The 22,862-nt window shown below is 47.7% G+C and overlaps 1 protein-coding gene across 3 annotated transcripts in view; it reads right to left on the reverse strand.

Annotated features, from left to right (window-relative positions):
• The window catches only part of PACC1 (proton activated chloride channel 1), a 48,473-nt gene that overhangs the window by 4,592 nt on the left and 21,019 nt on the right, over nt 1-22,862 (reverse strand). Inside the window, exons 2-6 of one of the 3 annotated variants that reach the window (XM_060131017.1) lie at nt 21,071-21,149; nt 17,666-17,875; nt 16,094-16,245; nt 11,081-11,223; nt 9,694-9,838 (exon numbers count right to left, since the gene is read on the reverse strand). In XM_060131017.1, coding sequence (XP_059987000.1) covers nt 9,694-9,838; nt 11,081-11,223; nt 16,094-16,245; nt 17,666-17,777 — 552 coding nt within the window. In that variant the 5' untranslated portion in view covers nt 17,778-17,875; nt 21,071-21,149. The remainder of the gene's footprint in view (nt 1-9,693; nt 9,839-11,080; nt 11,224-16,093; nt 16,246-17,665; nt 17,876-21,070; nt 21,150-22,862) is intronic. The other 2 variants (XM_060131009.1, XM_060131026.1) reach the window with 2 other exon arrangements.

Below are 22,862 nucleotides of genomic sequence, written 5' to 3' on the forward strand. Positions count from 1 at the left end.
AGCTGAGCACTCCCTGGAAACACACGGTGAGCAGGCGTGCTTGGTGAGGCCTGCTTACAGCTTCTACAGGGGCTGTGAGGTGAAATGGAGAGCAGACGGGTTCCAGAGTCTGGCTGGGCCATCCTCTGGTTTGAGCCTCTGCTTTGCTCTTATAAAATGGCGGGACAAAATGCCATTTGGGGGACATTTTTTGTCTACTGACTTGTAGGGAGGCTCTCATGAAACAACACACAGGAAAAGCATTTTAAACTTTAAAACATGATAGAAAAACATTATAAATTTTTTTAAAAATTTTTTTTCAAAAGAGTTCACATCCCCCACCAAAGACTTCCAATGCAGATGATGCTGAGAGGCACACAAACATTCTACAGTGCACAGGCTCACAGGGGTCTGGCCCGCCGGTTTCAGATCACAGCTAGAGCTACCAGGAGAGCCGGGGTAGCCTGGGGAGACCTAACTGTAAGGTGAACACACTGAGTCTCCCTTTCTCCGCTGATTTGGGGACCGGATGAGAAAGAACTTGGAGTTCTTGGAGAAAAGTGTGGCGTAAAAGTCCGGGAGATGACAGTTATCTTACAAAATACGAATAAGCACCTACTGCCAGAGGGTTGTTGCCTAAGGCAGGAAAAAAGCCCTGTCCCTCTGAAGGAAAATGGCTTCAAGCTGTTCCCAAAGGCCTCCAATCTGGAATCGTCCTAGGAGCGCGGCGTGGGGAGGGGCAGACCCGGACGAGAGCCCGGCTTCCATCCACCCTGTCGGTTGGAGTGGGTCCCTCTCCAAGCCAGCCCTTTCCTAAAGCTGCCCCTCGGAGTCCAGCCCAAATGGAAAACCTCCAAGGAGGAGGAGGGGATGTGAGAACAGAGCTGTCTCCTCGCTGCCTCTGCAGGCACCCAGCCACCGACACGCGGGATGGCCGGGCCCTGGGCAGGGATGCTGGCAGGATGGCAGCACCCCTGCAGAGGTGGAAGCCCCACAGGCAGGGGTGCGGCCCTGCTTTGGGTGGTGACTGCCTACCAGCGCTTCTGAGGCAACCAAAATGTCCCGTCCCTCCATCCCTCCACCCCCGGTGCCACGCCTTCTTCCAACATCCTCTCCAGCTGCCCCCAGGATCACGGCCTATCTCCTGGCCCCAGGTCAGGGGGCTGAAAGCTTTTTGATCAGGCTTCCCATTAGTAAAGAATTCTGAGCACGTGCCAACATATTTATAACTTTCTTAGAAGGGACATAACATTACTATTATCGTTCTAATGTTACATGCATTTTAAAACATTCAAAAATAGAGAAAGGATAAGGTTTTAAAAATTAATACAAAAAGAGGGGCTTCCCTGGTGGTGCAGTGGTTAAGAATCTGCCTGCCAACTCAGGGGACACAGGTTCGAGCCCTGGTCCAGGATGATCCCACATGCCGCAAAGCAACTAAGCCCGTGCGCCACAACTACTGAGCCCGTGCTCTAGAGCCCTCCAGCCACAACTACAGAAGCCTGCGTGCCTCAACTACTGAAGCCCACGCGCCTAGAGCCCGTGCTCCGCAACAAGAGAAGCCACCGCAATGAGAAGCCCGCGCACCGCAACGAAGAGTAGCCCCCGCTCGCAACAACGAGAGAAAACCTGCACCCAGCAACGAAGACCCGATGCAGCCAAAAATAATTAATTTTAAAAAATTAATACAGGGGGGGACCTTGAAGATGGCGGAAGAGTAAGATGCGGAGATCACCTTCCTCCCCATACATACACCAGAAATACATCTACACGTGGAACAACTCCTACAGAACACCTACTGAAGGCTGGCAGAAGACCTCAGACCTCCCAAAAGGCAAGAAACTCCCCACGTACCCGGGTAGGGCAAAAGAAAAAAAAAAAGAAAAAACAGAGACAAAAGAATAGGGACGGCACCTGCAGCAGTGGGAGGGAGCTGTGAAGGAGGAAAAGTTTCCACACACTAGGAAGCCCCTTCGCGGGCGGAGACTGCGGGAGGCGGAGGGGGGAGCTTCGAAGCCGCGGAGGAGTGCACAGCAACGGGTGCAGAGGGCAAAGCGGGGAGATTCCCGCACAGAGGATCGGTGCCGACCGGCACTCACCAGCCCGAGAGGCTTGTCTGCTCACCCGCCGGGGCGGGCGGGGCTGCGAGCTGAGGCTCTGAGGCTCGGGTTTCGGTTTCAGACGGAGCGCAGGGAGAGGACTGGGGTTGGCGGCTTGAACATAGCCTGAAGGGGTTAGTGCACCACAGCTAGCCGAGAGGGAGTCCGGGGAAAAGTCTGCACCTGCCGAAGAGGCAGGAGACTTTTCCTTCCCTCTTTGTTTCCTGGGGCGTGAGGAGAGGGGTTTAAGATCGCTGCTTGAAGGAGCTCCAGAGACGGGCGCGAGCCGCGGCTAAAAGCGCGGACCCCAGAGACGGGCGCAAGCCGCGGCTAAAAGCACGGACCCCAGAGACGGGCGGGAGACGCTAAGGCTGCTGCTGCCGCCACCAAGGGGCCTGTGTGCGAGCACAGGTCACTATCCACACCCCTCTTCCGCGGAGCCTGTGCAGCCCGCCACTGCCAGGTTCCCGGGATCCAGGGACAACTTCCCCGGGAGAACGCACGGCGGGCCTCAGGCTGGTGCAACGTCACGCCGGACTTTGCCGCCGCAGGCCCGCCCCGCACTCTGTGCCCCTCCCCGCCGGCCTGAGTGCGCCAGAGCTCCCGAAACAGCGGCTCCTTTAACCCCGTCCTGTCTGAGCAAAAAACAGACGCCCTCCAGCGACCTACACGCAGAGGCAGGGCCAAATCCAAAGCTGAGCCCCGGGGGGGCTGTGAGAACAAAGAAGAGAAGGGGCAATCTCTCCCAGCGGCCTCAGAAGCAGCGGATTAAAGCTCCACAGTCAACTTGATATACCCTGCATCTGTGGAATACCTGAATAGACAACCAATCATCCCAAATTAACGAAGTGGACTTTAGGAGCAAGATCTACGATTTTTTTCCCTATTCCTCTTTTTGTGAATGTGTATGTGTGTGCTTCTGTGTGAGATCTTGTCTGTATAGTCTTGCTTCCACCATTTGTCCTAGGGTTCTATCCGTCCATGGTTTTTTAAAAAAATTTTTTTCTTAATAATCAATTTTAATTTTAATAACCTTATTATACTTTACCTTCGTTCTTTCTTTCTTTCTTTCCTTCCTTCCTTCCCTCCTTTAGACAACAAATCATCCCAAATTGAGGAGGTGGTCTCTGACAGCAAGATTTATGATTTTTCCCCCTTTACCTCTTTTAGTGAGGGTGTATGTGTATGCTTCTGTGTAAGATTTTGTCTGTATAGCTTTGCTTCCAACATTTGTCCTAAGGTTCTATCCGTCCCTTTTTTTTTCTAAATAAGAATTTTTTAATTCAATAACTTTATTATACTTTATTTTATTTTTACTGTATCTTCTTTCTTTCTGTCTTTTTTCCTTCTTTCCCTCCTTCCTTCCTCCCTCCCTCCCTCCCTCCTTTCTTTCCTTCTTACCTTCTTTTCTTCTTTGCTTCTTTCTTTCTTTCTTCCTTCCTTCCTTCATTCCCTCCTTCCTTCCCTCCTTTCCTTCTTTCTTTCCTCATACTTCTACTAATTCCCTCTACTTTTTCTCCCTTTTATTCTGAGCCGTGTGGATGAAAGGCTCTTGGTGCTCCAGCCAGGAGTCAGGGCTCTGTCTCTGAGGTAGGAGAGCCAACTTCAGGACACTGGTCCACAAGAGACCTCCCAGCTCCACATAATATCAAACGGCGAAAATCTCCCAGAGACCTCCATCTTAACACCAGCACCCAGCTTCACTCAACGACCAGCAAGCTACAGTGCTGGACAACCTATGCCAAACAACTAGCAAAACAGGAACACAACCCCACCCATTAGCAGAGAGGCTGCCTAAAATCATAATAAGGCCACAGACACCCCAAAACACACCACCAGACGTGAACCTGCCCACTAGAGAGACAACATCCAGCCTCATCCACCACAACACAGGCACTAGTCCCCTCCACCAGGAAGCCTACACAACCCACTGAACCAACCTTAGCCACTGGGGACAGACATCAAAAACAACGGGAACTACGAACCTGCAGTCTGCAAAAAGGAGACCCCAAACACAGTAAGATAAGCAAAATGACAAGACAGAAAAACACACAGCAGATGAAGGAGCAAGATAAAAACGCACCAGACCTAACAAATGAAGAGGAAATAGCCAGTCTACCTGAAAAAGAATTCAGAATAATGATATTAAGGATGATCCGAAATCTTGGAAATAGAATGGACAAAATGCAAGAAACAGTTAACAAGGACCTAGAAGAAATAAAGATGAAACAAACAGTGATGAACAACACAATAAATGAAATTAAAAGTACTCTAGATGGGATCAATAGCAGAATAACTGAGGCAGAAGAATGGATAAGTGACCTGGAAGATAAAATAGTGGAAATAACTACTGCAGAGCAGAATAAAGAAAAAAGAATGAAAAGAACTGAGGACAGTCTCAGAGACCTCTGGGACAACATTAAACGCACCAACATTCGAATTATAGGGATTCCAGAAGAAGAAGAGAAAAAGAAAGGGACTGAGAAAATATTTGAAGAGATTATAGTTGAAAACTTCCCTAATAAGGGAAAGGAAATAGTTAATCAAGTCCAGGAAGCACAGAGAGTCCCATACAGGATAAATACAAGAAGAAATACGCCAAGACACATATTAATCAAACTGTCAAAAATTAAATACAAAGAAAGCATATTAAAAGCAGCAAGGGAGAAACAACAAATAACACATAAGGGAATCCGCATAAGGTTAACAGCTGATCTCTCAGCAGAAACCCTACAAGCCAGAAGGGAGTGGCAGGACATACTGAAAGTGATGAAGGAGAAAGACCTGCAGCCAAGACTACTCTACCCAGCAAGGATCTCATTCAGATTTGATGGAGAAATTAAAACCTTTACAGACAAGCAAAAGCTGAGAGAGTTCAGCACCACCAAACCAGCTTTACAACAAATGCTAAAGGATCTTCTCTAGGCAAGAAACACAAGAGAAGGAAAAGATCTATAATAACAAACCCAAAACAATTTAGAAAATGGGAATAGGAACATACATATCGATAATTACCTTAAATGTAAATGGACTAAATGCTCCCACCAAAAGACACAGATTAGCTGAATGGATACAAAAACAAGACCCTTATATATGCTGTCTACAAGAGACCCACTTCAGACCTAGAGACACATACAGACTGAAAGTAAGGGGATGGAAAAAGATACTCCATGCAAATGGAAACCAAAAGAAAGCTGGAGTAGCAATTCTCATATCAGACAAAATAGACTTTAAAATAAGGACTATTAAAAGAGACAAAGAAGGACACTACATAATGATCAAGGGATCGATCCAAGAAGAAGATATAACAATTGTAAATATCTGTGCACCCAACATAGGAGCACCTCAATACATAAGGCAAATACTAACAGCCATAAAAGGGGAAATTGACAGTAACACATTCATAGTAGGGGACTTAAACACCCCACTTTCACCCATGGACAGATCATCCAAAATGAAAATAAATAAGGAAACACAAACTTTAAATGATACATTAAACAAGATGGACTTAATTGATATTTATAGGACACTCCATCCAAAAACAACAGAATACACATTCTTCTCAAGTGCTCATGGAACATTCTCCAGGATAGATCATATCTTGGGTCACAAATCAAGCCTTGGTAAATTTAAGAAAATTGAAATTGTATCAAGTATCTTTTCTGACCACAACGCCATGAGACTAGATATCAATTACAGGAAAAGATCTGTAAAAAATACAAACACATGGAGGCTAAACAATACACTACTTAATAATGAAGTGATCACTGAAGAAATCAAAGAGGAAATGAAAAAATACCTAGAAACAAATGACAATGGAGACACGATGACCCAAAATCTATGGGATGCAGCAAAAGCAATTCTAAGGGGGAAGTTTATAGCAATACAAGCCCACCTTAAGAAGCAGGAAACATCTCGAATAAACAACCTAACCTTGCACCTCAAGCAATTAGAGAAAGAAGAACAAAAAAACCCCAAAGCTAGCAGAAGGAAAGAAATCATAAAAATCAGATCAGAAATAAATGAAAAAGAAATGAAGGAAACAATAGCAAAGATCAATAAAACTAAAAGCTGGTTCTTTGAGAAGATAAACAAAATAGATAAAGCACTAGACAGACTCATCAAGAAAAAAAGGGAGAAGACTCAAATCAATTGAATTAGAAATGAAAAAGGAGAGGTAACAACTGACACTGCAGAAATACAAAAGATCATGAGAGATTACTACAAGCAACTCTATGCCAATAAAATGGACAATCTGGAAGAAATGGACAAATTCTTAAAATGCACAACCTGCCAAGACTGAATCAAGAAGAAATAGAAAATATGAACAGACCAATCACAAGCACTGACATTGAAACTGTGATTAAAAATCTTCCAACAAACAAAAGCCCAGGACCAGATGGCTTCACAGGCGAATTCTATCAAACATTTAGAGAAGAGCTAACACCTATCCTTCTCAAACTCTTCCAAAATATAGCAGAGGGAGGAACACTCCCAAACTCCTTCTACGAGGCCACCATCACCTTGAGACCAAAACCAGACAAGGATGTCACAAAGAAAGAAAACTACCGGCCAATATCACTGATGAACATAGATGCAAAAATCCTCAACAAAATACTAGCAAACAGAATCCAACAGCACATTAAAAGGATCATACACCATGATCAAGTGGGGTTTATTCCAGGAATGCAAGGATTCTTCAATATACACAAATCAATCAATGTGATAAACCATATTAACAAATTGAAGGAGAAAAACCATATGATCATCTCAATAGATGCAGAGAAAGCTTTTGACAAAATTCAACACCCATTTATGATAAAAACCCTGCAGAAAGTAGGCATAAGAGGGAACTTTCCTCAACATAATAAAGGCCATATATGACAAGCCCACAGCTAACATCATCCTCAATGGTGAAAAACTGAAAGCATTTCCACTAACATCAGGAACAAGACAAGGTTGCCCACTCTCACCACTCTTATTCAATATAGTTTTGGAAGTTTTAGCCACAGCAATCAGAGAAGAAAAGGAAATAAAAGGAATCCAAATCGGAAAAGAAGAAGTAAAGCTGTCACTGTTTGCAGATGACATGATCCTATACATACAGAATCCTAAAGATGCTACCAGAAAACTACTAGAGCTAATCAATGAATTTGGTAAAGTGGCAGGATACAAAATTAATGCACAGAAATCTCTGGCATTCCTATATACTAATGATGAAAAATCTGAAAGTAAAATCAAGAAAACACTCCCATTTACCATTGCAACAAAAAGAATAAAATATCTAGGAATAAACCTACCTAAGGAGACAAAAGACCTGTATGCAGAAAATTATAAGACACTGATGAAAGAAATTAAAGATGATACAAATAGATGGAGAGATATACCATGTTCTTGGATTGGAAGAATCAACATTGTGAAAATGTCTCTACTACCCAAAGCAATCTATAGATTCAATGCAATCCCTATCAAACTACCACTGGCATTTTTCACAGAACTGGAACAAAAAATTTTGCAATTTGTATGAAAACACAAAAGACCCCGAATAGCCAAAGCAATCTTGAGAACGAAAAAAGGAACTGGAGGTATCAGGCTCCCTGACTTCAGACTATAGTACAAAGCTACAGTTATCAAGACGGTATGGTACTGGCACAAAAACAGAAATACAGATCAATGGAACAGGATAGAAAGCCCAGAGGTAAACCCACGCACATATGGACACCTTATCTTTGATAAAGGTGGCAGGAATGTACAGTGGAGAAAGGACAGCCTCTTCAATAAGTGGTGCTGGGAAAACTGGACAGGTACATGTAAAAGTATGAGATTAGATCACCCCCTAATACCATACACAAAAATAAGCTCAAAATGGATTAAAGACCTAAATGTAAGGCCAGAAACTATCAAACTCTTAGAGGAAAACATAGGCAGAACACTCTATGACATAAATCACAGCAAGATCCTTTCTGACCCACCTCCTAGAGTAATGGAAATAAAAACAAAAATAAACAAATGGGACCTCATGAAACTTCAAAGCTTTTGCACAGCAAAGGAAACCATAAACAAGACCAAAAGACAACCCTCAGAATGGGAGAAAATATTTGCAAATGAAGCAACCGACAAAGGATTAATCTCCAAAATTTACAAGCAGCTCATGCAGCTCAATAACAAAAAAACAAACAACCCAATCCAAAAATGGGCAGAAGACCTAAATAGACATTTCTCCAAAGAAGATATACAGACTGCCAACAAACACATGAAAGAATGCTCAACATCATTAATCATTAGAGAAATGCAAATCAAAACTACAATGAGATATCATCTCACACCAGTCAGAATGGCCATCATCAAAAGATCTAGAAACAATAAATGCTGGAGAGGGTGTGGAGAAAAGGGAACACTCTTGCACTGCTGGTGGGAATGTGCATTGGTTCAGCCACTATGGAGAACAGTATGGAGGTTCCTTAAAAAACTACAAATAGAACTACCATATGACCCAGCAATCCCACTACTGGGTATATACCCTGAGAACACCAAAATTCAAAAAGAGTCATGTACCAAAATGTTCATTGCAGCTCTATTTACAATAGCCCGGAGATGGAAACAACCAAAGTGCCCATCATCGGATGAATGGATAAAGAAGATGTGGCACATATATACAATGGAATATTACTCAGCCATAAAAAGAAACGAAATTGAGCTATTTGTAATGAGGTGGATAGTTCTGGAGTCTGTCATACAGAGTGAAGTAAGTCGGAAAGAAAAAGACAAATACCGTATGCTAACACATATATATGGAATTTGAGGGAAAAAAAATGTCATGAAGAACCTAGGGGTAAGGCAGGAATAAAGACGCAGACCTCCTAGAGAACGGACTTGAGGTTATGGGGAGGGGGAAGGGTGAGCTGTGACAGTGCGAGAGAGAGTCATGGACATATACACACTAACAAACGTAGTAAGGTAGATAGCTAGTGGGAAGCCGCCACATGGCACAGGAATATTGGCTTGGTGCTTTGTGACAGCCTGGAGGGGTGGGATAGGGAGGGTGGGAGGGAGGGAGACGCAAGAGGGAAGACATATGGGAACATATGTTTATGTATGACTGATTCACTTTGTTATAAAGCAGAAACTAACACACCATTGTAAAGCAATTATACCCCAATAAAGATGTTAAAAAAAAATTAATACAAAAAGAAAGCTAGTATTTTCCTCCTGTGTCCCAATGGATCACCATGCACCCCACACTCCAGAGGCTACCATACCCAGTCTCTGCCCTGCCAATAGTCAACTTTTTTATGCGGCCGCCAGCCTCTCAGAGCGCGGCGGGGGAGTAGCGCAGAATAAAAACAGGCATCAGACTGAGCCGCATGAGGCGCCACTCTGTAAAACGCTCCGCCGTGTGCACTGTGAGGGCTGCAGCGACAAAGGGAAAGGGCCTGGGGTTGCCCTGCCTGCAGAAGAACATGCAGACTCCCGGGCACCGGCTCCACTCTCATCCTGGCGAAGGCCTCCTCACCCCAAAGACCCTGTGCACCGGTCACCTCTGAGAAGCTTCCCTCCACCCTGCACTCAAAGGGTGGAGTCAGTGGCCATGCGAAGCGAGCCCAACGCCACCTACCTCCTGCCGGAACTCCACCGCCTCCCGCCCGTCCTCCTCCTCGGTCTTCACCAGGGACATCTTGACCCAGGTGCGGAAGCCGCCCGAGAACTTCCAGCCGGAATAGGCGCTCTCGCAGGCCTGCATGAAGCCTACCCTGTCTGGGCTTGGAGGGCAGAGAAGAAAGGTCCACGTTAATCAGGCGGGATTCGAACGTGGTCAGGCTCAAACTCCAGCCCCTACGTCAAGCCGGTTTCTCTGCTGGTACCACCAGGATGCTCCCACTGCCCACTGCCCCCTTCCTCAAAGGCCTGCTTTTTGGCTTCCAGATGGAGGGGGAGCTGTCAGCTGCCTCAAGGCACGAGCACGGTCGCTGAGGCTCCCGGCAGGAGAAGCCCTCCCCACTCCCACCCACCCACCCCCAGCATCTGCTCCCGGAGCAGCCGGCACCGCAGTTCTGCAGACGCGCCCCTAGCGCCTCGGAGAAATCTGGGTTTCAGCAGCCCTGGGGTGCCCTCATTGGCCCTCTGCCTCCCTGAAGCCCCAGAGAAGGGAAGAGGCTTCCCCAGGGAGCTCTCAGCCAGGCAGGACACCACAACACCCACTCAGGATGGTGCAGACGTGGCAGGATCATAAGGCGCACAGGCAGGTGGCAACCGCGTGGCGGTACTGAGGACCCACACGAGAGGAGCAGAAAGGGGCTGGGCAGGCAGGGGACACAGCCAGCTTCAAGCAGGGAAGGGAGAGGGAACTCTAGGTGGCAGAAGGTGCCGAGGAGGAGGCCCCGGGCTCCAAGATGGGCAGGATTGGGGCGCTGGGGTGTGAACGGCGGTGGCAGCTCACGGCCTCGTCAGCTGGCGGAGCGGCCTCCTCTCTGCCCTAGCTGCCGCCCGGCTTCCTTGAAATGGAGCCCCAGGGCCACGCAGGACCTGGAGGGACTGAGTCACCCCCGCTCAGGCCCGTGCCGAAAGCGCTCCCACGGCCCACGACACGAGCACTCTGGGCCCCCGAGGTGGCACCACCCACGAACAGGACATTTCATCCTCCTGTTAGAAACGCGTGGCAAACAGGCACTGAGCCCTCACACAGGGCTGGACCCAGTTCCAGGACACCGTGGGGAGCCAGGCCCAGGGGAGGAGCTGCCCTCCAGGGGGCTCACAAAACCCCGTCCTCGGCAGCCCCAGCCAGGAGCAGTGGGCCCCACCAACCTCCCTCCAGGACTCAACCAGCGCTGCGTTTCGGAACCCCCTACACCGGGCTCGCCTGACCTCGTGGAGAGGCCCTCCTCCAGGCCAGTGGCTCATCCACAGCCCTGCTTCCCTGCACCCTCTGCCCCAGCCTAGGGATGAGCACGGCTGGAATGAGAGAATGACTGTCGAGCAAGCCCGCCCTGAGCTCTAAAGGCCACCTTTGCAGGAACTCCTGGAAAGAAGAGAAGAGGAGGTAATCGATGGCGCTGAAGTCCTCGCTGCTCTGGTTCAGGCGGAACTGGAGGAAGACCAGCTCCCGCTTCTTCACCTCCCGGGGCCCCTGCACAATCAGGGCGGATTTCTGCGGAGACAAAGGCCAGAGTCTCAGCCGGGAGAGCCGCGTGGGTGGTCCTGACCTCGCCTTGGGCACACAGGGCTCCTCACCCCACCCCACGCCCAGGAACAGCGTCTGGACCAGGCCTGACGGCAACCTGTCCTCCCGCCACGAGCCTCACTGGCTGGCAGTGCTGGGGAAGCTCTTTATTTAGAAAGGGTACTAACTTCCATCTGGTATAGGTACAACTGTTTTTTTCCAGTTCGTCACTTTCCCATTAACTCTGTTCTAATGCCATTTGTTATATGAAGCTCTAAAGGTGATGTAGTGAAATCTGTCAATCTTCTTCACAGCTTCTAGACTTTGCTTGCTAAGGGAAACCAAAATTATATCAATATTCTCCTGTATTGCTTCATAGCACTTTTTAAAAAACTTTACATTTAGATACACAATATGCCTGCCTTTCAGTTTTGTCTATGCTATGAAATAGGGATCTCACTCTCACTACCCAAACAGTGGGCAGACGCAGGTTTGACCCCTGAATGTTTACTCATTCTGGTATCTGACTGGGCAGGTCCCCTCCACATCACTCCCCACCCCATCCCCAAAACCTGGCAGGGTTATTCCGTATACATGCTCTATTTTTTTTAATAAATTTATTTTTATTTTTGGCTGCGTTGGGTCTTTGTGCTGCGCACGGGCTTTCTCTAGTTGCGGTGAGCAGGGGCTACCCTTCATTGTGGTGCACAGGCTTCTCACTGCAGTGGCTTCTCTTGTTGCAGAGCATGGGCTCCAGGCGTGCAGGCTTCAGTAGTTGTGGCTCGCGGCTCTAGAGCGCAGGCTCAGTAGTTGTGGCTCACGGGCTTAGTTGCTCCGCATCATGTGGGATCTTCCTGGACCAGGGCTCGAACCCGTGCCCCTGCGTTGGCAGGCAGATTCTTGACCACTGCGCCACCAGGGAAGTCCCCACATGCTCTTCTAAATGTACTTTAAAACCAGCTTGTTAAGTTCCATGAAAATATTCAACTGGGACTTTTAACTGTGATGATACTGGATTTACAGATTAACTGGGGAGAAACATCTTTACATCTACTTTTATAAATACTCTACCGAGATTTGAAAAGAGTATTCTGACAGGTACAGTGTTACAACATGCACTTACTCTAAGTTTATTAATTGTGCCAATTCAATTCTCACTTCTTATCCTTACTACTTCTGTCTGTTTGAACTGTGAATTTGAGAGAGGTGTTAGTAACACTCTAAGGTGATAGTATTTTTTATTTCAAACAGGTTTTGCCTGAGGAATACAAAGGGTATGCTGTTTTGCACATAAAAATTTATGGCTGTTAAGTCTTAGTGGGGAGAAGTGGAGTTTGAACCTCTTGTCCACATAAACAGCCCTCTTTTAACCCTTTGCATCTGGAATTCCATTTTAACTGACAGTAAAACTGCCACTCCACTTCTTCTGCAGCTGTCTTCTGCATTTTCCCAAGAGATCTCTGCCCATCTGTTTATTTTCAACCTTTCCATGACAGGTTAAGGGGCAGCAGAGAATGCTAACTGTCCCCAGTTTCCATTATCCACTTCCTCCTGCAGAACCAGTGCTGCTTCCCCAGGTGCAGATTTTAGCAGGATATAGTCGCCCACTGGAGGTGCATTTCTGGCCTCAGATGTGGCCATGGGACGAAGTTCCTGGAATGAGCACGAAAGTGACTCACACAATCCCACGCCAGGCCCTTAGCGGGGAACTGCCCGCCCTCCGCTGCTCACCTTCCCGAGATGGGGCAGTGCACACGCACGTGCTGGGGGGTCAGCACTGACCCCGAGGACCGAGACGGCGCCCGGGGATGGCAGAGTGACAGACAGAAGCCCTCACTGGCCATCCTGCGAGGCAGCACTGCCCGCACACACAGACGTCCCCCAAGAAAGAAAGAGCCCTCTCTTATCTCAGCCGCTGTGTTCGTCTGGAGTGTTTCCTTTTGTACAGGAGCTTAGCCTGTACTCTGACCAACGTAAGTTGTTTTCCAGAACTGGAGTGCTGAGGGAACAACCGCCTGAAGATAAGGCATCACCTTCACATTTGGACACCGGGAATATGGCAGGCGGTGAGGAAACAGACATGGGTCCTACAGGCTGGAAAGGCGGTGACCCTAACTGCGCCAGAGCAAGGCATTTGGTAAAAACTAACGAGATTTAATTGAGGGTACAAGAGCTAGAGACTAGAAAATAAATGAGAATCTGAAGATTGATGAAGCAGGACCAGATGAGCCCCTTGGCTGGGATGCTTTCACGTGGACTCAACAGGATGTAAACAGCCACGTTTCTGCAGACATCTCACTGCAAACAAAGGGGCCGCGGGCAGCAGAAGGATAAGGACTGTTCAGCCTCCCAACCTAGACAGCCCAAAGCCGCGGGGCCCACGGAGGACCTGTTTTCTAGTGTCCACTCCAGAGGACGGGCCCAGAGGATCACAGCCAAGCCAGGCTCTCCCAGTGGACAAGGCCAGGGCAATCCAGGACGCAGGAGTCTGCCAAGGTGCAGGCCCTGCCACCCGTCTCTGCCTTCCTCCCGGGGGCCGAGGCAGGACGCCTCACAGGTCCCACCCAAGGGGCTCCATCAGGCTTTGGGGGCAGCTATGCTTCCCGCTTTTCCCTTTCCCTCAGGAGCTCCACTGAGCCCCTCTGCTCCTCCTTCGCGGCTCTGCACTGTGTAGGGAGGGGACCTGGTACCCAAGGAGCGGGTTAGCTCTCTCTAGTTTGCGGCTGTGAATGGCAAGGAGCCCCAGTGGTGAAGACTGCCCGTCACCCAGGGCTGGAGACAGGTAACTTCAGTCAACTTAAGTTTGCAGGGAAATGACTCCCCTTTTGTGCCCTTACTTTATGGTTTTCTATAATACTTAAACTATGTAACTATTAGAACAGATACAACTGGCATGAACAGGTTTGGGACACAGGGCTCCTAGTTAGCGTACTACTCAATGGGGAGCCGAGAGGAAAGACGGCCGGAGAGCCTGTACCTGCAGTGCCATCTAAGCACGCACAGGCATCCAGTCGGTACACAGGGAACGGAGAGAGCGGGGAATCCAGACAGACAGCGTTTGTACTGTATTATCTAGCTCTTCATTAAAATTTTTAAAAGTTCTTTTCCTTTTCATTTAAATTAGCTTCCGCTTCCCTGGAGTCCTTTCTGTTTTTTCCTCTCCATCCTTTCATGTGGTTGGTTTCGTGTAAAAGTCTAGTGGCCCTTAATTCTCCATTCTTCTTTCTGAGTGAAGGGTTAGGCTGACTAGTACAGGTCTGGGCTGTGGGTTTCTTCCTAACAGGCCCTCTCCCAGGCTCGCCCTTGCCTGGGGCTGACGGTGAGGACGCTCAGAGGCGGCAAGCAGAGAAGGCCAGCAGGCCAGGCGCTCTGCGTACTTCTCTTCTGGGAAAAGATTCCTTTCTGATGGCTCTCTCCTTCCATTGTGGACGTCCAATCTCAAGTTCTGCTCTGTTTCTCTCTGCTGGCCCAATGCCCAAGCAGGGAACCTCCCCTTAGCTTAGGTAGAGAATGGGCCCAGAGCCTTTTCCCCGGAGCAAACACTGTCCCCAGCAGCTCTGCGAGCCCCGGGAGGGCTAAAAGCCTGGCAGGCGGTCCTGTAATTATTATCCTGACCTGCCCTACAGCAGCCCTGCTCTTTAATGTGCTGACACAGAGCCAGCAGTTGGAAGGAAAGCTTTCACCTCTACAGCAGTCCTCTCCGGCATCTGTTTTAGGGCATGGGTTTTCTCTGATTCTGCTCCATCAATCTGACCCAGTGTGCTATTTATATTTTACACCAGTTCCTCAAAATTTCTGGTCCTCAGATGATACCCGTCCTTGGTTTGCAGGGCTGTTACCGATATTTTATCTTATTCTATTTTTTGCAGGAGTGGGAATCATTTCAGCAGGATTTTAGGAGGAGGTCTAGAACAAATATTAACGAAAAAGTCTTAGTGGGATTCTTTCATCTCAAGGCCCACCTGTAGTTCCTTATCACCCAAAGGAGCAGGTCCTTCTCCACAGCAGATACACATGCTTTCCTCATTTGGCCGGTACTTCTGTCCACAACTTCACCGCCCACCGCCCTTCTGGGGGCACCTGGCCCTCCAGAAACACCCACCTGTGGAATTTTGCTCAGAGGCACAAACACACATGCTGTCTCCTCCCTTTATGCCTTGGTGCAGAGTTCCTCTGCCTAGAAAACCTTTCCTTCCTCTCTTTGAGCTGGAAAACTTACTCAGCCCTGTTCAATCCTTTTGGAAACAAGGATATGGGATGAAAAGGAGAAGATGTAAATATATACGAAATTCTTTCCCTGCCTCCAGAACCCTGTGCAGACGCTGTTCCCGGCCGCCGCCCACTCCCCGGCTGAGCGGAGCCGTGGGTGACGGCAGGGCGGGGGTCCTTGTTCCCGGACCAGTGCTCCTTCTTACACCGGCATAGTTATTCCAAAATATGGATGCCCAGGTCCCACCCCCAGGAACAGTGATTCAGGTGGGCCCACATGGAACCCAGAATCTTTGCTTTCGGAAGGGATCCTGGCAATTCTGTCGGGCAGTCAGCTATGGGACCCACTTGGCTGTGTCACACCGGCCCCACTCTGCAGCCCGCCACCCTTCCATCCAGGACAGGATCTTATCACTTTGTCGGGAATCCCGGAGGGTCACTCAGAGGGGGCCGAAGGCCCCACTGCCCTCCCTGAAAGCAGGTGAGCCAGCCGCAGCCAGACTCCACTTAGGAGTGTTTGCCAGGGGCCGAGGGCCCGCACCGACGTGGGGAGGGGGGAGGCCACCTGGCAGAAAGAAGACTGGGGTCCTCAGGGTGCGAGGCCAACGGAGCACGCTGCCCAGACCCAGCTCAGGGAGACGAGAGTTACCAGGGTCTGATTGGAGAAGGGGTCCGTGTAGTTGATCGTCTGGGTGGTGCAGTTCATGTCTCCTGGCTGGCCGGGGCTCTTCAGAGGTGGAATGACCTCATAATGGTGCTTACAGCTGAGCAGCTGGGCCTGACCGGGGTACAGGGCAATGCCTGGGGGACAAGCAGGGAAAAGTGAACGGTCACAGTCCCTCACCACACCCCTAAAATCATGTCACATATATTTTTTCACACCCGCCAAACACCTAAGTTCAGGACTCCCTGGGTGACTGCAGACGAGGGAGAAGAAAAGTGTCACAGAGGATGGGGAGCTACACACCCTGCCCTCAGAAAGCCCTGCTCTAATGGAGGAGACAACTGCCCCCTCGGTAAGCCCCTCCCGGCCGGGGATACAGCCTCCCCAGTGCCTGCACCAAAACCCGCCCCGCTTCAGAACCCTGCTCCACACCCTCCAAGGAGGCCTCCGAGACCAAGCCGGGCACTGCCAGGCCCCCCGCACCGCCGCCCACCTGCAGACTCACTGGGCAGCCCTCGGCTGTGGGACTCCCCAGGTCTCATTCCGTCTCGCATCTCCTGCCCAGACTGGGAGCTCCAAGTGTGCAAGTCACGGCCCCAAATCCCTCCCTCTCCCGCAGCCAAGGCACCTCGTTCAAAGCTCTAAGGACAGCAGCTGTTCTAACCTCAATAGTGGAAACACTGAGAGCAGCACGTGGCCCCAGACACAGGCAGAGTCAGACCAAGAGACCAGACAGAGAGAGTAAAACCCACAGATGAAGAGACAAAAGCAGACAGAGAAGAGGAACAATCACGAAACAGGCAAAGACAGGCAAGCGCACTGGGACCAGCACACCTGTCAAGAAGCCCCAGGCAGAAGGGACCTGAGACTCCAGATCTGCCCTGTGAACAGGCCATCCGAGGGTCACTCGGGGGCATCCTGTGGGCAGAGCCTGAGCTCACAGAGTTCACACCTCCCGGTCCACTCCACGCTGCCAGAGCCCAGTGCCAGCCCCACCGCCCCGGAGCAGACAGCCCGCTCTACGGCAGAGACAGCCCCTCGCAGGGACAGGAGAGGTACGGATGATGTGGCCTGGGAGCCCCTCTCCAGGCAGGGCCCCGCCCACCTCTGGATGGCCTCGCCTCCCTGCCACCTGTAACTCCCACTTCTCCGCATCACTGGCCTCTGGCTCCAGCCAGGCTAGACTCATCCTCTCCAGAGAAGCCCTCTGCCTCCCTACGCTCACCTTTGCTCCTGTAGACCCCCCTCCCAGAGAAACTGTCTTCCATTTACCAAAGCCCAGCTCATATCCTGCCACTGAGCATAAGCATTCCTTGCCCACCCCAGTCCTGCAGCGACCACTCCAGGCTCGGTCCACCTCCCTCCTTTGCACGTGACACTCTGCTGGGTACCAACAGCAGCTCTTGGGGTGCATAACCCACACCTAGACTGTGCTCGGACTCCTCTGCCCTGCCCGTGGTGCCCAGCAAGACGCCAAGAGTGCAATGGCAGCTCAGGGAGTATTTGCAAGTCGATGCCCCAGGCCTGGGCCTGATGTCTGCCTGGCGCAGGCTCTACCTGGGGCGTCGTAGCGATCCACCTCCTTGTAAGACACCGACATGACAGGGTGCTTGAGTTTCTCACGAAAGTCCGTGATGGTCTGGTAGACCAGGAAGACGGCCACGGCCATGAGCAGCAGGTAGATGAAGATGAGCAGCACGGAGAAGACGTTCTTCAGGCAGGCCTTGCTAAAGCGGATGCTGCTGCAGGCGGACTCGCTGTCCAGGGCTGAAGGACAATGACACACACGTGAGCCAGAGGAGGTGGGCAACCTCCAGGCCCACGACCTGCTTTACCAAGGAGCCGAGGTTGCCCACACATCCAACCTCCCCACCTCAGCCCTCACATCCGAATCACAACACGCGGCCCCTCTCGACATTCACCACACACCTGCTCTGCCAGGAGGGGGACCCTGAGCTGAAGGAGGCGCCCCTCTAGAGGGACAGACAGTTACAACCCAGCAAGGGAGCCGGCCCCAGCCTACCTCTCTGGCCCCATCCCCTGACCACTCCATTCCCCCAGGACCAGCTGTACTAAACAACTGTTCCCAGTGTGCCCTCCTCAGCCCTGGAGCCCCTCACACCCCAAGCCTGGCCTGAGGCACTGCTCCTGCTGACTCCTAACTCATCCTTCAGGGTTCAGTTTAGAAAGGCATTTTCTCAAGGAAGCCTTCCCTGACCCCATAACTTGATTTGGGCACCCCTTCCTCAGTGCTCCCAGGGCACCCTATGTCCACTGTCATCACTCTGCAATGCTACTGTCTACATGTCTTTTTATCCCCCTAGGCTGTGAGCTCCACGAGGGCAGAGACAGGGCCAGTCTTGTCCATAATGAACCCCTAGCCCTTCACGCTGTGCCTGGAATAGAGCAGGCATTCTGCAATTAGATGGTAAATGACTGAACATGTCCCGATGCCAGCCCCTTCCCAAAAGTCCTATGTTGAAACCCTAACCCCCAGTGTGACAACATTTGGAGACAGGGCAGTTAAGGAGATAATTGGGTTAAACAAGGTCATAAGGATGGGCCCTAATCCAATAGGACTAGTATCCTTATAAGAAGAGTGAGAGCCCAATGGCATTTTTCACAGAACTAGAACAAAAAATTCTTTGATTTATGCAGAAACACGAAACACCCTGAAAGCCACAACAATCTTGAGAAAGAAGAATGGAGCTAGAGGAATCATGCTCCCTGACTTCAGACTACACTGCAAAGCTACAGTCATCAAAACAGTATGGTAGGGGCACAAAAACAGAAATACAGATCAATGGAACAGGACAGAAAGCCCAGAAATAAACCCACACACTCATGGTCACCTAATCTATGACGAAGGTGCTAAGAATACACAATGGAGAAAAGACAGTCTCTTCAATAAGTGATGCTGTGAAAACTGGACAGCTACATGTAAAAGAATGAAATTAGAACATTCTCTAACACCATACACAAAAATAAACTCAAAGTGGATTAAAGACCCAAATGTAAGACTGGATACTATAAAACTCCTAGAGGAAAACATAGGCAGAACACTCCTGGACATAAATTATAGCAATATTTTTTCTGAACCATCTCCTAGAGTAATGGAAATTAAAAAAAAAAAAATGGGACCCAATTAAACTAAAAAGCTTTTGCACAACAAAGGAAACTATAAACAAAATGAAAAAACAACCTATGGTCTGGGAGAAAATATTTGCAAACTATGTGACTGACAAGGGATTAATTCCCAAAATATACAAACAGGCCATACAGCTTAATATCCAAAAAACAAACAACCCAATAAAAAATGGGCAGAAGACCTAAAGAGACATTTCTCCAAAGAAGACATACAGATGGCCAAAAGGCACATGAAAAGATGCTCAATATCACTAATTATTAGAGAAATGCAAATCAAAACTCCAGTGAGGTTACCACTTCACACCAGTCAGAATGGCCATCATTAAAAAGTCTACAAATAATAAATGCTGGAGAGGGTGTAGAGAAAAGGGATTCCTCCTACACTATTGGTAGGAAGGTAAATAGGTGCAGCCACTATGGAGAACAGTATGGAGGTTCCTTAAAAAACTAAAAATAGAATTACCATAGCATCCTGCAATTCCACTCCTGGGCATATATCTGGAGAAAACTCTAATTCGAAAAGATATATGCATCCCAATGTTCACAGCAGCACTATTTACAATAGCCAAGACATGGAAGCAACCTAAGTGTCCAATCAATAGATGAATGGATAAAGAAGATGTGGTGTATATATATATACACACACACACACACACACACACACACACACACACACACACACACACACACAGTGGAATACTACTCAGCCATAAAGAAGAAATAATGCCATCTGCAGTAACATGAATGAATCTAGAGATTATCATATTAAGTGAAGTAAATCAGAGAAAGACAAATATCATGGGATATCACTTATATGTGGAATCTAAAAAAAAGATACAAATGAACTTATTTACAAAACAGAAATAGAGCCACAGACACATAAAACAAACTTAGGTTACCAAAGGGGATACTGGAGGGGGTGTGGGGTGAGATAAACTAGAAGTTTGGGATTAACATATACACACTACTATATATAAAATAGGTAAACAACAAGGACCTACTGTGTAGCACAGGGAACTATACTCAATATTTTGTAATAATGGAAAAGAATCTGAAAAAGCATAAATAAAAAACCATATATATATAAAACTGAATCGCTCTGCTGTACACTCGAAACTAACACAACATTGTAAATTAACTATATTCCACCCCCCCCCCAAAAAAAAAAGAAGAGAGAGAGACACCAATGATGCATACACACAGAGAAAAAGTCACATGAGGGGGTGACAGTGGACAGAGTTCAAGGATGGCAGAGCAGTCAGAGAAAGTTAGGGGGAAACCTGAAAGGGAGGGAGCCACATAGGGTAGTCAACTCCCAAATCTGCAAATGAAATATGCTCAACTTCTTGACTGGAGACACCAGGAGGGCCAGCAAAAAAGCAGCAGGTGGAAACCAAAAGATCTGAGTGGAGATTTCAGCTGCTGCTAATGCAAGGAACATAGATTAGAACTTGAGTCTTGTCATTTTAACTACCTGCTAAGACAAAACTTCTTCAGAGGATCATAAGAGAATCCAGAACCTCTATAACGTGTCATTAATAGCATCTAGTGTTCAATTAAAAAAATCACCAGACATGCACAAAAACAAGAAAATGTGACCCATACTCAAGGAAAAAAGCAGTATATAGAAACCAATGCCAAGATGACCCCAAATGTTGCGATTAGCAGACAGGAATTTTACAGCACTTTAAGGATTTAAAAGAAAATGTAAGGATAAGGAATGAACAGAGGGGAAATAGAGAATCTGAAACTGCAGAAAAGAACCAATGGGAATTCTAGAGCTGAAAAGAAAAATAAATAAAATGAAAAACTCACAGCATAGTCTTTAACAGCAAAAGTTGACAAGGAAAAAAAGCCAGTGTAGTTGAAGTTAAATGAACAGAAATTATCCAATCTAAAAAAAAAAAAGATTGAAGAAAAAGACTAACAGAGCCTAGACAACTGTGGGACAATATCTAGCACTCTAACAACATGTAACTGAAGGGAGAAAATGGATCACAAAAAATATTTGAAAAACTAATGGCCCAAACTTCCCAAAACCAGAGAAAAAACATCAATTTATAGATCCAAGAAGCTCAATACATGCCAAGCAGGATAAATAAGAAAACCAATCCTACGCAAATCATAGTCAAACAGCCAATGCAAAGGTAAGAGAAAAATCTTGAAAGCAGCCAGGAAAAAAAAACGCATATTACATACAAGAAATTATATCTAATGATAGGTTAACTTTTGATCATAAGTAATGAAGGTCGAAAGACAACGGAACATCTTTAAAGTACTAAAAGAAAAAAATTCTGTCAACTGAGAATTTTAAAATTCCAGCAAAACTAACCTTCAAAAATGAAGGGGATAAGGTTATTTTCAAACACAAAAGTTGAGAGAATTCATCACCAATAGACTTGCACTACAATGCACGCTAAAGAAAATTCTGAAATGACACTAGATGGTAACACTCAGATGTATAGGAAGGAATAAAGATCCTTGGAAATGTTAAATAGGTAGGTAAATATAAAAAGCTATTTACATATTTTTAAAATTTTAGGCTATCTAAAGCAAAAATTATACAACAATACTGTAAGGTTTTCTAACTTTTGGGAAAGAAGGAACAGAGAAACAACATAGAAGACAAATAGAAAACAGCAAAATGGTAGAACCAAATGCAACCATATCAATAATTACTATAAATGTAAATGGACTAAACACTCCAATTAAAAGGCAGAGACTGTCAGCCTGGATTAAAAACTAGATCCAACCAAATGATGTCTATAAGAGATGGACTCTAAATACAAAGACAGAAGAGTATTTGCTCATAATTATTTCATTTTCTTTTATTTAAAAGCACAAAAGAGGAGCACAGAACTTTTTTTTTTTTTTTTTTGCGGTACGCAGGCCTCTCATTGCCATGGCCTCTCCCGCCGCGGAGCACAGGCTCCAGACACGCAGGCCCAGCAGCCACGGCTCACGGGCCCAGCTGCTCCACAGCACGCGGGATCCTCCCGGACCGGGGCACGAACCCACATCCCCTGCATCGGCAGGCAGACTCCCAACCACTGTGCCACCAGGGAAGCCCAAGCACAGAACTTTAAATGTCCTAGGTTGACAGAGAGAAGGAAATCATTCATTCTTTACTTCTACAATCATACATCAAGCATCAACTCTACATGCAACACTTTGTACTAGGTGCTTCAGGGAGATACCAAGAGAGAAGGATTGATGGTTTGTGCTACAAGTGCTACAGGATTCAGAAGGATGTGAAGATGTAAAATGTGAGACTTCCTTTTCTTGGAGGGCTGAATGGGGAGTGCAGGGCTAAGGGCAGAGATCAGCAAAGGCTTTGTGGAGGAGGTTGCATTAGCCCTGTCCCTAAAGCACCAGGAGGATTTTGAGGAAGAAATAATGTGGTGTTCATTATTCATTTGTTTTGCGAACTGAAAGACCAGATATCTAGGCCAGTGGTAGAGTAAGAGCTTGGTCTCCAGCCCCAGCTCTGCTACTAAATATAACTACTCTGTGACCCAGGACAGTTACTTAATGCTCCTAAGGCTAACTTTCTTCATGTGAAAAGGAAATAATCATTTCAAATGAGAGATTGTTGTAAAATGCACTA

The sequence above is a fragment of the Lagenorhynchus albirostris genome, chromosome 2 (assembly GCF_949774975.1).
Source record: "Lagenorhynchus albirostris chromosome 2, mLagAlb1.1, whole genome shotgun sequence".
Taxonomy (NCBI): Eukaryota; Metazoa; Chordata; class Mammalia; order Artiodactyla; family Delphinidae; genus Lagenorhynchus; species Lagenorhynchus albirostris.